Source organism: Mesocricetus auratus, unplaced genomic scaffold (assembly GCF_017639785.1).
Source record: "Mesocricetus auratus isolate SY011 unplaced genomic scaffold, BCM_Maur_2.0 Super-Scaffold_4256, whole genome shotgun sequence".
Classification (NCBI taxonomy): domain Eukaryota; kingdom Metazoa; phylum Chordata; class Mammalia; order Rodentia; family Cricetidae; genus Mesocricetus; species Mesocricetus auratus.
This window is the reverse complement of record NW_024429182.1, coordinates 133,464,402-133,479,290: the sequence shown is the minus strand read 5'-3', so window position 1 is coordinate 133,479,290 and position 14,889 is coordinate 133,464,402. Positions and strand designations below refer to the sequence as shown.

At 43.3% G+C, this 14,889-nt stretch overlaps 1 protein-coding gene and 1 pseudogene across 4 annotated transcripts in view; both read right to left on the bottom strand.

The window, feature by feature from the left end:
* The window catches only part of Chrna7 (cholinergic receptor nicotinic alpha 7 subunit), a 133,064-nt gene that overhangs the window by 67,571 nt on the left and 50,604 nt on the right, over positions 1–14,889 (bottom strand). For all 4 annotated transcript variants that reach the window (XM_040730966.1, XM_005084402.4, XM_040730964.1 and 1 more), the window contains one exon: positions 2,209–2,253. In XM_040730966.1, the coding sequence (XP_040586900.1) occupies positions 2,209–2,253 (45 nt within the window). Of the gene's footprint in view, positions 1–2,208; positions 2,254–14,889 lie in introns of those variants that run through there.
* Positions 10,770–11,383, bottom strand: LOC101844161 (annotated as a pseudogene).

The following is a 14,889-nucleotide window of genomic DNA, read 5'->3' as shown; positions in this document are numbered from 1 at the left end:
TGGGGGGGATGGGGGTTAGTGGGAGGGCGTGGGAAGAGGGAGGGAAAGGGAGAGGGACCTGGGATTGACATGTTAAGCAACCTTGTTTCTAATTTAATTTAAAAAAAAAAGCTGAGCTACCAGAATTTTTGAATGGTTCAACATGAAAGGTTCAGGGTGATACAGGGTGATACTGGGATCTGTGGTCTGAGAAGATGTGCTGCCATTTAAACAGATTAAGATGACTGTGAAAGAAACAAGAATAGGAAGGGAGGGATGAGTGCCCTGGAGGATGCAGCTGGCCATCCCCAGACTTCACACATTTGGGCATAAGCAAAGGAGGCCAGGAGGGGGCACCCATGAGCAGGTGCAGGTGGGCTGTAGTTGTTTGACTCCTGCAGGGGACTGTCTCTCCAGCACCAATTCCTTATAACCCTCATCTGCCAAGGGCCACCTCTGCCTCCACTATTGCCAGTACACTATAAGAAAGACAGGCTCCCCAACTTACCCAGTCCTTACTTTTATACCACTGACTCAAGAATAGAGCACGTGACCAATCCAAAGCATTGGTGCATGTTAATTATCAATCAAGTATTTTCCAAACTCAGATGGGTTTAATTCCTTTAACTTTAACTTCTCAACAACAAGAAAATTAAGGAGAAACTAGTCATTCAGTCAGCTGACACACATTTAAAGGAAACAACATTATTCTTGATAACCTGGGAGGTTCAAGAAACTGAATAACATGGCTGCAAAAGACCATTGATCACCAACTCTGTAATCAGGCAGTGGCAGAACCAAGGGCTGCAACTGCATTAGTCACTCATTTCTAGAAATAAAAGGTCATCTGTGGATGTCTAAGTCAATTTAAAACAAAGAGACTTGTTTGACAGACAAGAGTTTCCAATTAGTACTCTGCAATCCACATCACGTCAGTGAATTATATACCAGCAGTAGCACCCTTAAATCAGCTCAGAATAATTTTTTGATGTACTGTGGCCTAAAGGAATGATGTTACATAAATACGTACATTTGACAGAAATCCAAGTAGAGTTATTAATGAAGGGTTTCAAATATAACATTTTCCAATAGGATGAAATCCTAATTAAACAACACACTAGAAGTGCAAATGTACAAATATGCATGGTGATGCCTGCCTGTATTCACAGAACCTGGGATGGTGAAGCAGAAGGACTGGAGGTTCAAAGCCAGCCTAAACCACACAGCTGGGCCCTGTCTTAAAAAGAAAGAAAACAGAAGTGAAAAGAAAGAAGCCAAAACAAGAGGGGAAGGATAAGAAAAGAAAGAGGGAGAAGAAAAATGAGAAATGAAGATGCAAAGAGGAAAAGAAACCAGGTATAATATACCAAAGACAAGGGAGCTATGTTTATAAAGGTTTTATGTGCACAGAATTACAATGGCATGAAGATTCCACCAAAACTAGAGGCTGGCAACTTTAAACACATATTCTGATAGTTACAATTTGATGGAAATTATATATTTACAGTTAAATAATTTAGATTAGAAATATGTATGTCAAATTAAAATTTCAAGGATAAAATCCAAGTTGAATATCCTTTTTGCAAAAGCTAGCAGCCGAAGCATTTTAGGGCTGTGTGGGGGAGGGTTGGGGATTTTGGAGTAATTCTCACAGATTTTGCTAGATGAGTGTCCCCAGTCTGAAAACCCCACAGACTTCAAATCGGAAGCATCCTGAGTGTCACTATGGCAATTAGAATGTTTTGTGCTTTGAGTGGTTCCCGAATGAGGGCTTACCAATCATCATATTCCATTCTCTGTGTCCTTTCAAGCCTCTCTTGGGCCTCCAGAGCATGGAGTGTAAACACCCTGGCTAAGGATTCTCCATTCTTCCAACATGCAGCTCTGGAGAATTCAGACAACCACTGGGAAAGGCACTTAGGAGCTAGGGAGCAGCTACAACACAGGCCATCGATCTCTAGATGCCACCCTGCATCTGATTGTTTCTCTGGTGTGGGATGTTTTCCAGTGGCCTGAAATCATCCAGCAGTGAAACACAGGCGAGCACAGAGTCCTGCTATTGTCAGTCTTACATCCTTGGTTCCATCCCATCAGACATGGCACTCTTAGTTGGGGGGGGGGTACACCAGCCTTAGCTCTCTTGGGAACTTCTTCCCAAGCAATTCAAGCACATGCACACAAGGCAAGAACAGGCAGGCCCATGGCAAGGCTGCCTCTGCCTGAACTTACCATTTGCAGCCAAATGTTGGTGGTTAAAACTTGGTTCTTCTCATCCTTAAAAAAAAACAGAGAGAAAAGGGTGACATAAATACAGCTTATGTGCACCACAGGAGCCATGATGCAAGGATTCATGCACAAATCTGACTTCGGGGATCAGTGTTGAGTGTGGAAATTAGAATGCACCAGGCACTTCCAAATCTATGCCAGCAGCACCTCCCCAGAGTCAAGCTTTCCTATTTATTCCGAAGTAATACATATTTATTACAGAGCACTTACAAAGGACAGCAAAATATAAAGAAGAAAATTAAAGTCAGGCCATCCCACCATCAGAAATGATGCCAGCTGAAGTCCTTGGCCGTTTATCTTCACACTTCCCCAGGAAGAGGCATGGTCTCAGGGAGCTCTCCTCCCTTATTAAAGAGTCTGAATGGGCCATCAGTCTGCTTCATCTCTCTGCATGGGGCTGGGTCCTTTCCTCTTTGTCTATCCAGCAGGCAACAGGTCAGATTCTCTAATATAAATACACCTCTAATAAAAATACAAGCAAGGTAGGGCAACCTTACAAATAGGCTTAACCTACTTCCATCTTTCTGATTTCAAAATCCAAATCTCCATTTCCAAAATAGGGTCCAGATGAGAATCAAGTCCACATACCACCCAGGTGTTTGGGATAGTACAACTACCATGGTTTGTTTCAGACACTGAGCACCTCCTAGAGTTGGGGTCCCCTGAAATGCTAAAGCCACCATCTCCACCTTGGCATTAGTGGGAGATAGTAGAGCCTTTACAAGATGGGTCAGATGAAGCTGGGCAGTGGTGGGACACCCCTTTAACGCCAGCACTGAGGAGTCAGAGAGATGGATGGATCTCTTGTGAGTTCAAGGCCAGTCTGGTCTACAGAGTGAGTTCCAGGACAGCCAGGGCTACATGGAGAAACCCTGTCTTGAAACTCCCCTAACTCCCTCCCCCCCCAAAAAAAACAAGGATGGGTCAAATGGGAGGTTCTCTGGTGAGGTGAACATGCACTTCCCAGGTGCATTAAGATACCAGTCCTTCCTCCTCAACCCTTTCCCTTCCTGGCCATGAGTGAGCAGTTTTCCTCTGCCACAGGCATCCACTATGATGCGCTGCTGCACTACAAGCCAAAACCAATGGGACAAACTTCTTATTGACTGGGGCCTCAAAAACTGTGAGCCAACCATTCTTCTCTTTATAAGTTCATTATTTAAGGCACTTAGTGCCAGAAAGCTGACTAGCACACCACCTAAAGGAGTCTCATCAAATGAGGTCCTTCTAATGGGCTTGCCACCCGCACTTTTTCACACAGCTGGTCACACCCAGTTGTGTCAGCAAAACACAAGTGAGAGGGGGAGCCATGAAGATCATTCAGTGGTTAAGCTTACTGGCAGTTTTCCTAAAGGACGCGGGTTCTAGTCCCAGAAGTCACATTGGTAACTCTAGTTCCATGAGATCCAATGCCCTCTTCTGCCCTGGCCACCTGGCACACAAGTGATGCGTATACACACATGCAAACAAAACACCCTTAACACATAAGGAAAAAATTCCAATTACAAATGTTTAAGGAGACAAGTTACATTGAGAATGGTGTCAATCAGTTTGGACTCTCCAATCCTAACATAAAGGACTATGAAAGTTAGCAACCAGCACCCTCCAGGCAGAGTACTCATGGAGACCTGCTAAGATAATTCTTGTATCAGGAACTGCCTGGCTTGGCTCCCTGATAAAGACTCACTAAAAACTGACCCTGGTGAAAAGAACAGAGCATACATATCCCAGGGTACTGTCTGTGGCTACACACATGAACTGAACACTTCCCCTTGTGGAAATTAAAATGTAGTCCACATATAAGGAATTATCAAAACTTTGATATATAGATGTCCCTGTGGGTACCTGTGAAAGTGTGATGATCAACTATGAGAAAGAAGACTGGGCTGTCTGTGGAGGGGCATGGGACAAAGCAACGGAGTATTCCAAGCCAGGATGAATCCAAAAGAAACTGCAATTTGATCAAAGCAAGAAATAAACCTTTTAAACTAAAATGTGTACCAATGTTTAGAGGTAGACACTTGTAGGTTAACGTGCCCCACGTTCTATGCTGAGCAAATGTTCCCGACAGAGTTGTATACACTTTAACCGCAGTACTGATCCCATTCCTATCAACCTCCCACATCATTGGGAAGCACTAAGCTCTTTCAGGATGTATATCTGTTGCCTCAAGTTATTATGTAGTTGTTGTCACTGAGGGACTTAGAGTTAGCAAGAGTTCTATTCAGGTGCCTTCTCTTTTAATTGCATCTGTGCCTGCCTCTCCCGAGAGAGGCTTATATGGTTTGGGAGCTCAATTACTACCAATCTAATTAAAAGCCTTTCTTCTTTCCAAAGTATGGACAGAAACCTCATTAGAGTGACACTGGATTTCCTTGCTGTGGAGCAGCATGGGACCAAAGCACAGAACTTCAAACTGTAATCAACAAGCAGCAGCCAGCCACCACCTGGAAGCACAGCGATGCCAAACAGAGAGGTCCACGCCTGGCTGCAAGAAGTCAGGGACCAGGTAGGATGCTGCCTGCCACTCTCCGTTTGGATCTCCTGTTCTTCTGTCACCACTGGTCAAGCGGCAAGGTCTCCCTTTCCTTCCAACCACAGTATGCAGCCTTCAGGCCCAGCTTATATGTGCACACCCATACATATGCAATCTGCCAGTTTGCTTCCGTGTGTGTGTGTGGGGGTGTCTCTGATTAAAAAGATGTTCAGCTCACTACACAGATGTTCAACCCACAAGTCCATAGAGCATCACACAAGGTTTTTCTACAACTTGTGATCCAACCAAGTTTGCACTCTTTCAGCAAATACTGGGAATATTCCTATTATAGTTATCACACTGAGATAAGTGCACAGTGGTCAACTATCTTTGCTCTTGAACTCCTGGAACGTAAGATGAGGTGGGATTAGGGTCTCACATATAAGAATGATACATGTGTGCAAATGGTTAAGACCCATGGCCTTTGCTTTTACATGTTAGAATCTCTTGACAATACAGTATGTAGGTCGCCTCATCTCTCCCATGTACATCCTAGCCATGACCTTTTATTCTTTGACTTTTGCTGGCAGCCCTGCCTGCCAAGGCACCATACAGATGATCCTGTGTCCAAGCTCTCCTCACCTGACAGCACACAATGTGCAATGTCAGCAGACTCCTATAAAGTGGGTTCTGAGCTAATCTAACCCCAACCTCACCGAGATCTTGTGGGAAGGTGGCATAAGTGACCTTGTAGAAATACTTCTTCTGCAAGACCATGAATTGCTTACAAGCAAACCTATTTCTTCTCCCTGAAAAGCTGCCTCTGTTCCTCTGCCCAAGCCTCTGTTCCCCAGTTGCCATCAAGGCTAGCCCTCGCAGCCTGCGCTTCCTGGCACAGACTTGTGCACAGCAGGCCCCAGGTATGCCACCAGTCCTGAATTTACTTCCTTGCCTTGAGGTTGCACATTCCATGTTTGCTGGAGGGAAGAGGCAACCAAGCTTCAGTGTTTTGAGACTGCAGATGGTGCTCCATGTCCCTCTGGTCTCCAGGAGGAAGGATGGTTAGGCAGGACAATGCCCACATAGGTGCCACTCACAGTGCCAAGATCTACACAGGAATGAGAACCAGTCCCTCATGCCTTCTCTTCCCAGTAAGTATCCCCAAAGACAACAACCCACCAACCTGCCATGCAGTATATGAACTCATTTAAACCCCCATGCATCAATAGATGCAGTAGCCAATTCACTTCCTTCACACCTGGACACCACCTTGACCACATGCTTCGATTCTTTCAGAGAGGAAGGATCCTGTTTCCCTGGTTAAGGGTGAGTATAGTACTCTGAAAGTAGCATGCTGCAGGTACCCCACAGCCAACACATACTCCATCTAGGAATATTATAACAAGACTATAAACCAGGGGGCTGTAGTGGCACATAATTGTAATTCCAAAACTTGGGAGCTGGAGGCAGCTTCAGCAGCCCATGATGATACTCAGCTGTGCAGCACGTTTGAGCCAGCCTGAGTTACACAAGATTCTGCCTCAAAAATAAGGCAAAACATCGTAACATAAAATTAAAAATTAAGAAGCAGCAACATTGCTGAACACTGAAATATAGGCTTTAAAAACATCATAAGCCTATCTGGTTGGTGGTGGCACACGCCTTTAATCCCAACACTTGGAGGCAGAGGCAGACAGATCTCTGTGAGTTTGAGGCCAGCCTAGTCTACAAAAGTGAGTTCCAGGACAGCCAAGACAGTTACATAGAGAAAGCTTGTCTTGAACCTCTCCCCCCCCCAAAAGGAAGAAAAAAGAAAACATTGTAAGCCAGGAGGCTGACAAACAAGTATTGTTTCTCAGTTTGGAGGCAGTGATGGCTTCAGATTCAAGCATGGGTTTCTTCAAGCTACCATCTGGTTTTTACTGCCATGAGAGGCTGGGCAAAGTCTATCCCAGCTCTCACCAATACTCACAATCCTGAGTTTTTCTCCCGGGAAATAACAGTAATATCTACCACAAAGGTCTCCTGAAGATAGTGAGAAGCAGTGCCACCTAGTCTGAGTTGTCGCTCAGTGCTAGCAGTTGTCACCACATAGCTGTCACCTGATGGAGCCCTCCTTTGAAATATAAGATGCAGGATCACAGCCCAGCATGAGCTCCCAACCGTCAGCTGATCCCCCCCCCAAGCATTCTACTTTAACCTGAACACATGAATGAAGAGCACCATTTGATTTGTGTGACATATTTTTTAAAAATGCAATCTTAAATTATGGTGCACTTAATGTAGAGTGTTACTATTTTGATGATGCCTACTGTGCAGTCTCACATTCCTACAGCCATCACTCTTTTGGAAGTTAAAGGAGATGCTACTCTGGGAAAAGCCATGTATCAACCCTGTCTGAATCAGCGTTCAGAAAATATATAAATTCACATTTGGCTAGCACTCTTTATAGTTTGTAACAGACATGACTTATTTTATCTATTTTCAGACATGCTTTACCTGTGACAATCCAACAAAGCTAGTTATTATTTTAAGTAATTCATGATGCATAGGTGAGCCCCCAAGTTTCATTTTCTATGCCTGTTTGTTTTGAATGTTTTTATATGAGCACATACTACTTTATGATCAACGGAAGGGTATGCATACAAGTGTCAACTGTGAAACTGTAAGCAAACCTGTGGCCTCAGATCATACAGTCAAAGGCAGAAGATGAGTTACACACACTGATAATCCCATCACTGTGTAAACTGACACAAAAGGATCAAGAGTTTGAGAGTAGCTTGCCCTACAGCTAAAGAAATGTAAACTGAGATCCAACTTTATCTCAACTAAAACATCTTCCTGATCCTAAGTTGTCACAGTGAACACGTTGATAATGATAACAAAAAATAATGCTTTTACCTGACACATTATCTGTTCCAGACAGAAGATCTCAGAGAGCAATCTGGGATGCCTTTAGAGCAATAGTTCTCAACCTGTGGGTTGTGACCCCTTTGGCAAACTTCTAGCTACAAAAATATTTACATTAAAATTCATTCATAACTATAGCAAAATTGTTATTACATAGTAGCAACAAAAATAATTTCATGGTTGGGAGTCACAACATGAAGAAATGTATTGAAGGTTTGCAGCATTAGGAAGGTTGAGAACTACTGCTTTAGAGGCTCAGTGAGGTTAAAACTTCTTACTAATTGTGACAAGTTACTTCTCTCTTTCCCCTTCCTTTGCAGGCGAGCAATGGACAGAGTTCTACTGAGGCTACATGCTACAGTAGGAGACTGCCCTGAGGCTGAATGCAGACACACAAGTCACCTACTAAACAAATTGCTAAAGAAAGATTTGCAAAACTGTAATACAGCCGGGCGTTGGTGGCGCACGCCTTTAATCCCAGCACTCGGGAGGCAGAGGCAGGCAGATCTCTGTGAGTTCGAGACCAGCCTGGACTACCAAGCGAGTTCCAGGACAGCCTCCAAAGCCACAGAGAAACCCTGTCTCGAAAAACCAAAAAAAAACTGTAATACAATAACCCTCCTCTCTCATATGTTTTGGAAAAGTAGGGTTTTTTTTCTGGAAATAATATTTAACCTTATAGGGTTATCATTATAAATGAACAGAAAACACTTGCATATGTATTTGAAAATTTTCATTCTGGTAAATACTGAAAGCTCTAACACATACACATACAACCTGTGGACCCTCACAATCTTTAGGAGATAAAGGAATCTTCAAGCATCAAAGACCGAAGTCTACTGCAACAAGCTTGGCATTTGCAACACCCGCTGGTTCTTACCTCAGGGAACTAGCTCTTGCTAGGTACAGCTCCTTCCTCACTGTCAGTTTAGACTGTTCAAGGTCTAGCTTAGAAATGATATGAGAAGTCTGGATATCACAGGCAGACCTGGACTCTTCCACTCACTGCCTCTCTAGACTCCAGTGGCTGCCAAACTTTGTCACGACTAAGTCCCCCAAAGTATCCAGAACACAAAGCCACAAGGCAGTTCACCACAGTTCAGTGACCAGAGGGGCAAAGGCTAGCACAATGGAGTGCAAACACTTAGAGAAGTGGCCAAATTGGTAGCATTTCCTCTATATGCAATGGCCTGTGTTTGGGGTAGTTGCTTTACTCTTGCTAAAGACAAGGTCAAGAAACTAAGAGTCTACTGGTCACCATTTCCTTCTCAGGACTGGCTGACAATTACTCGGTGATAGATGAGTTCACAGGTGTCTTTTTGTTGTTGTTGTTGTTGTTGTTGCAGTGAGCACAGTGAATGTCTGAGCCTTGGCTTCTGGCTCCTTATACATGAGGACCCACCACCAGAGACAACTTCACTAAGGATCTTCCCCAGTGGAAATAGTGCATCTAGGTACAAATTTCTGACAGCGTGGTTACATCCTGAGAAGTAAAAGATACTCATGACCCTGCAATCTTTAACCAGAACCTGAAGACACAGAAACTGAAAGCCAGTCTCCACGGAGGCAGACTGCAGCCCTTGAGAAAATATTGCAACAACAGTTTCTTGAGTGATTTTGAATTCTTTGATTCTATTTTTAACAACCAGTGCCAATCATGCATTGCTTGAGAGCACTGCTTTTAGGAGTGATGCAGAAGAAAAGACTTAAGGGATTTTTTTTAAATCAAAGCAGAAAATAACAGATTGTTTTTAACCATTCCCTACTGGTCAGTGTTCTATTCCTTGTTGACGTCATCCACCAGAAGACAGACACAGACATACACACAGACACACAGACACACACATGAAAGCAAACTAGAAACCTAGTCAGTCAGGCTGACTGCTTCAGGACAGATAATTGCAAATATGAGAGGCTGGTGTCTCCTGAGCTCAGGCCCTTGAATAAGGCAATGAAAGTGGACTGTCATTTCCCAACATTTGTGATACTGAAAGTGAGCAAGACACACAGCTAAGAAAGTGCTCCTACCTTAGGGCCTGCATCCCCAAGGGTGCATTCCCAACCACATGCACATGCTTCCCTAATTAAGAGAAGGCATTTCCATTCTCCCACAAGGAAAGAAGCCTTGTCAGTAGACCGTTCAAGCAGAACCTAACAGAAGGAAGGACAGCCTTGGAGTTAGCAAAGCAGGGCAGTGAGGAAAGAAGACTGGAGGGAGAGAGGTAGAAAGAGAAATTCAGATCAGACATTCCAAGGAGGGAGCAAGGGTTTATATATCTCCCATGGCTAAAACACCCTCCTTCCTCAGCCGCCACTGGGTATCTTGACATGGTTCACAACAAACACGTATAGCAAGGGGAGAGCAAAGATCTGCAAGTGTGTCAGACAGCCCTCGCACCCATACAGAGGCCTTAGTTACAGAGATATGGACAGCCTGTGCCCTTTCCAAAAACTCCCTCTCATGTAATCCATCAAAGACCTGACATCTCAGAAGAAGGAGTCCCAACAGCCAAAGAAGTAAATGGGAAAAGAATGAAGCAGGTAAATAGACGTTAAGAACAAAACTCCTCTATCAATTTGTTCAGTACCCTTCAAACTTTATACTTACTCACTAAGCATTGCTGGGGTTCCCTCATGCTAACAGATGTTCTAACCCCGAGTATTGTCATTAGCCCTCTTGTTAAAATTTTCTTTTGAGCTCGTCTCCCTGAGCTGCAGGCTAAGCCCTCACTCCTTAACCTAAGCTGGTCTTGATCTTACAATCCTGTCACCTGTTTCTTGAGTAGCTAAGATCACAGGGGACACTATGAGACAAGTCTTAAATTTATTTTTAATTGATACATTAAAAAAACACAAAAACACATATAATGTAGGGAGTGCCCATGATGTTTTTCTACATCATGTATGTATACATCATGTAATGCTTTTTCAAGTTTATTTATTTTTATTTTAAGTTTATTGGTGTTTTTTGCCACGAGTGTTGGTTTCCCTGGAACTGGAATTACAGACATCTGTTAGCTGCCATGTGGGTACTTGGAATTGAACCCAGGTCCTCTGGAAGAACAGTCAGTGCTTTTTTTTATAGAACACCTTTATTACATGAGCTATGAATAGTGATTTATTTGCCTTTCCGGGCTTTGGTCTTCCTCAGGTAGAACTCCAGCTCCTTGCCTTCTTGCACATAGCCATTTGCCTTGCCACACTGGCCTGGTCTCGAGGCAATATAGGCAAGTAGCTTACCTGCTGGAACTGCTCCTCCAGAAGACTGCTGGTTTTGGCGTTCTTTTTCCTTTCATCACATTTCTTTTGAATTTTCTTTGATCATTTTTTGTTTAGTATTTCTTCCTCCTCAGGAGTCAGCTTGGCCACCTTCTTATGCCCCAGGGGCAGTGCACAGTGGGACTTGTACCACTGCCAGTTGGGTGTGCTGTCGATGAGCATAAAGCAGCTCTTCACTCTTGAAGCAGCTCGTTATTGGATGTATTGTAGACAATATCAATGATCCTTGTTTTTCAAGTACAGCACTTAAACCCCCCCAAAAGTTTCCCACATCCAATCTTAGGGCACAGTACTTCTTATTACTCCTTCGAACTTGGACTCTGTGTATACGACGAGGGCCAATCTTAGTGCTGGCAGCAGCCGTCCCAGCTCATACTTCCGCCTCTTGTGGTAGGGCTTTCTCTTAGACCCGGTCTTGCGGCACTTGTGCCAGTTGTCCCGAGAGATGCCCATCGCTCGGCGCTGGCTGGAAAGAGCCAGTTAGTGCTCTTAACCGCTAAACCATTTCTCCAGCCTGACATCATGTAATGTTTAAGTCGCATTAAACATACCTATCACATCAAACTTTTATGATTTCTTCTCAGCAAAACCATGCAAACGCTTTATTTGTGGCTTTCTGCAATGCACAGTGCTGCATCTAAAGCCAGCCTGACACACAGTGATGGGCAATAATGCACAATGACGCACGGTGACGCGCAATGCCAATCAGATCGTCTGACTCCACCTCCCCGTCCACTGCCCAGCCCCTTCCCCTAGAAGCAAGATTGAAAAGCAATAACTTCTCCCATTTTCTATTTGATGTCTGATATTTCTACAAATAACATATATTCATGGCTTTAATAAACCAAGCAAACATGAACCAAGTCACAAATAAGAAAAGGAATCACAAAAAGAATGCATGGTCAATATAGCATTAAAAATAAAATTATTGGGCTGGAGAGATTGCTCAGCCATGAAAGGATAGGCTTACAACCAAAAAATAAAATTATTAACAGGCATAAAATATAAGAAAATGAAAATTAAAACAAATCAGCAAACTATGTTCATATTCGTGAACACATTGATTGAAAGAAATGAAGAAATAAATAAACAACCCTTGGAAAGTGGTAACCTGTATATGAAAAGGAGGGCAGACAGTCAGCTGAGGCTAACAAACAAAGTCAGGGAAATAAACAAGTTTAGAAAAGGCCCCCCAAGCAAGAGGCCCAAGCATGCCTCTCAGTCTTCATTACAAAACTCAATAAAGAGAACCACCAGAGACCTGAGGACTGTGCACACCGGATCCGGATCCCAGCCGACGGGATTCAGGCCACCCAGAGACTGCCAGCTTCCAAGTCCATTCTTCACCCACAGGATAAGTTGGGTCTATATCCAGCCTGCTTTCCAGTGGCCTGAGCAGAACCTCCAGAGACCTGAGGACTGCACACAGCAGAGCAGGTCGATGGGATTCAGCCGGCCCAGAGACTGCCAGTTTCCAAGTCCCAGTCTCCACCAACGGGACAGGGGAGGTGAGGCAAGCCTAACTTCCTATGGCGTAAGCAGAACCACCTGAGACCTGAGGACTGTGCACAGTGGATCCGGATCCCACACCGATGGGATTCAGGCCGCCCAGAGACTAGAGTTTCCAAGTCCCAGTCTCCACCCACTGGACAGGGGAGGTGATGCAACCCTAACTTCCAGTGGCTTGAGCAGAAACACTGGAGACCTGAGGACTGCACACAGCAGAGCCAGATCCCAGCCAGACAGGATTCGGCCCACCCAGAGACTGCCAGCTTCCAAGTCCCAGTCTCCACCCATGAGACAGGCAAGACTAGGGTCCAGCCCACCCAGAGTTTGCTAAGGCCCTCCATCCACGCAAGAGTAAATCCAACAGGGTATTGGACCTGCTCGCACCCACAGGAAAGGGGTCATATACCCACCAGGGGAGGAAGAGACTCCTTCTGCACCCACAGGAAGAAATGATGGGAAGGAGACAATACAAAAAAAAAAAAAAAAAAAACGACCAACAGAAAAACCAATATGACACCACCAGAAACTAGAGAATCTACACCCGCAAGACCTGAACAGTCCATTGAGAAAGAAGCAGATAAGAAAGACATTAAAATCAACTTCATGAAAATGATAGAGGCCCTCAAAGAAGATACAAGAAAATCCCTTCAAGACATGGAAGAATAAACAAACCAAAAAATAAAAGCATTGCAAGAAATGGAGGAAAAAACAATCCAAGAAATGCAAGAAATGGAAGACAAGACAAACCAAGAACTTCAGCAAATGCAAGAAAGAGAGGAAAAGACAAAGCAAAAATTACAAGAAACAATTCAAAAAGTACAAGGGTTGAAAGCTGAAATAGACACAATAAAAAAAACACAGTCTGGAGGAATGCTGGAAATAGAAAAGCTGGGCAAATGGTCAGGAACTACAGATACAAGCATAATCAACAGAATACAAGAGATGGAAGACAGAATTTCAGGTGTTGAAGATACATTAGGGGAAATGGATTCATCGACCAAAGAAAATCTTAAGTCCAACAAATCCCTAACACAAAATATCCAGGAAATATGGGGCACTGTGAAAAGACCAAACCTAAGAATAATAAGAATAGAAGAAAGTGAAGAAATCCACCTCAAATGGGCAGAAACATTGAACAAAATCATAGAAGAAAACTTTCCCAACTTAAAGAAAGACATGCCAATGAAAGTACAAGAAACCTACAGAACATCAAATAGAGTGGATCACAAAAGGAAATCTCCTCGCCACATAATAGTAAAAACCAACCATACAGAATAAAGAAAGAATATTAAGATCAACAAAGGAAAAAGGCCAAGTAACATACAAAGGCAAACCTATCAGAATTACACCTGACTTCTCCAAGGAAACACTGAAAACCAGAAGGTCCTGGATAGATATTCTATTAACACTAAGAGACCACGGATGCCAGCCCAGACTGCAATACCCAGCAAAGCCTTCAACCACTATAGATGGAGAAAACAAGATATTCCATGACAAAACCAGATTTAAACAATACGTATCCACTAACCCAGCCATACATAAAGTTGTGGAAGGAAAACCCCAACCCCGGGAGTTAACTACAACCAGAAAAACATAGGAAATAGATAATCCCACTTTAACAACAGCCAAAAGAAAAGAGGTGGAAATCCACATATAATTCCACGACCATCAACTACTCCAAAACAAACAACAATGAGAAGTCAATGGTCATTAATATCCCTCAATATTAATTGTCTTAATTTGCCCACAAAGAGACACAGGCTGACAGAATGGATTCGAAGACAGAACCCATCCTTCTGCTGCATACAAGAAACACACATCACCCTCAAAGACAGAAATTGCTTCAGAGTTAAGGGTTGGGAAAAGATTTTCCAATCAAATGGACCCAAGAAACAAGCGGGGGTAGCAATCCTAATATCTAACAAATTAGATTTCAAAATAAAAATCAATCAAAAGAGATGAAGGAGGGCACTTCATACTCATCACAGGAGAGAACCACCAGGATGAAGTTTCAATTTTGAACATATATGCCCCAAATACAAAGGCACCCACATTCATAAAAAAAACTAAAACTCAAATCGCATATAAAGCCCCACACACTAATAGTGGGAGACTTCAACACCTCACTCTCACCACTAGACAGGACTACCAGACAGAAACTTAACAAAGAAGCAAAGCAGCTAATAGAACTTATGACCCAATTTGGATTACCAGATATCTATAGAACATTCAATCCAAATAAAAAAGAATATATCTTCTTCTCAGAGCCATATGGAACCTTCTGAAAAAAATCGACCACATACTTGGCAACATATCAAATCTCAACTGCTACAAAAAATTGGAATAACTCCATGCACCTTATCAGGCCACCATGGGTTAAAATTAGAATTTAACAACACAAATTGCAGAAACCCTACAAAATCATGGAAGTTGAATAAGGCACAATTGCA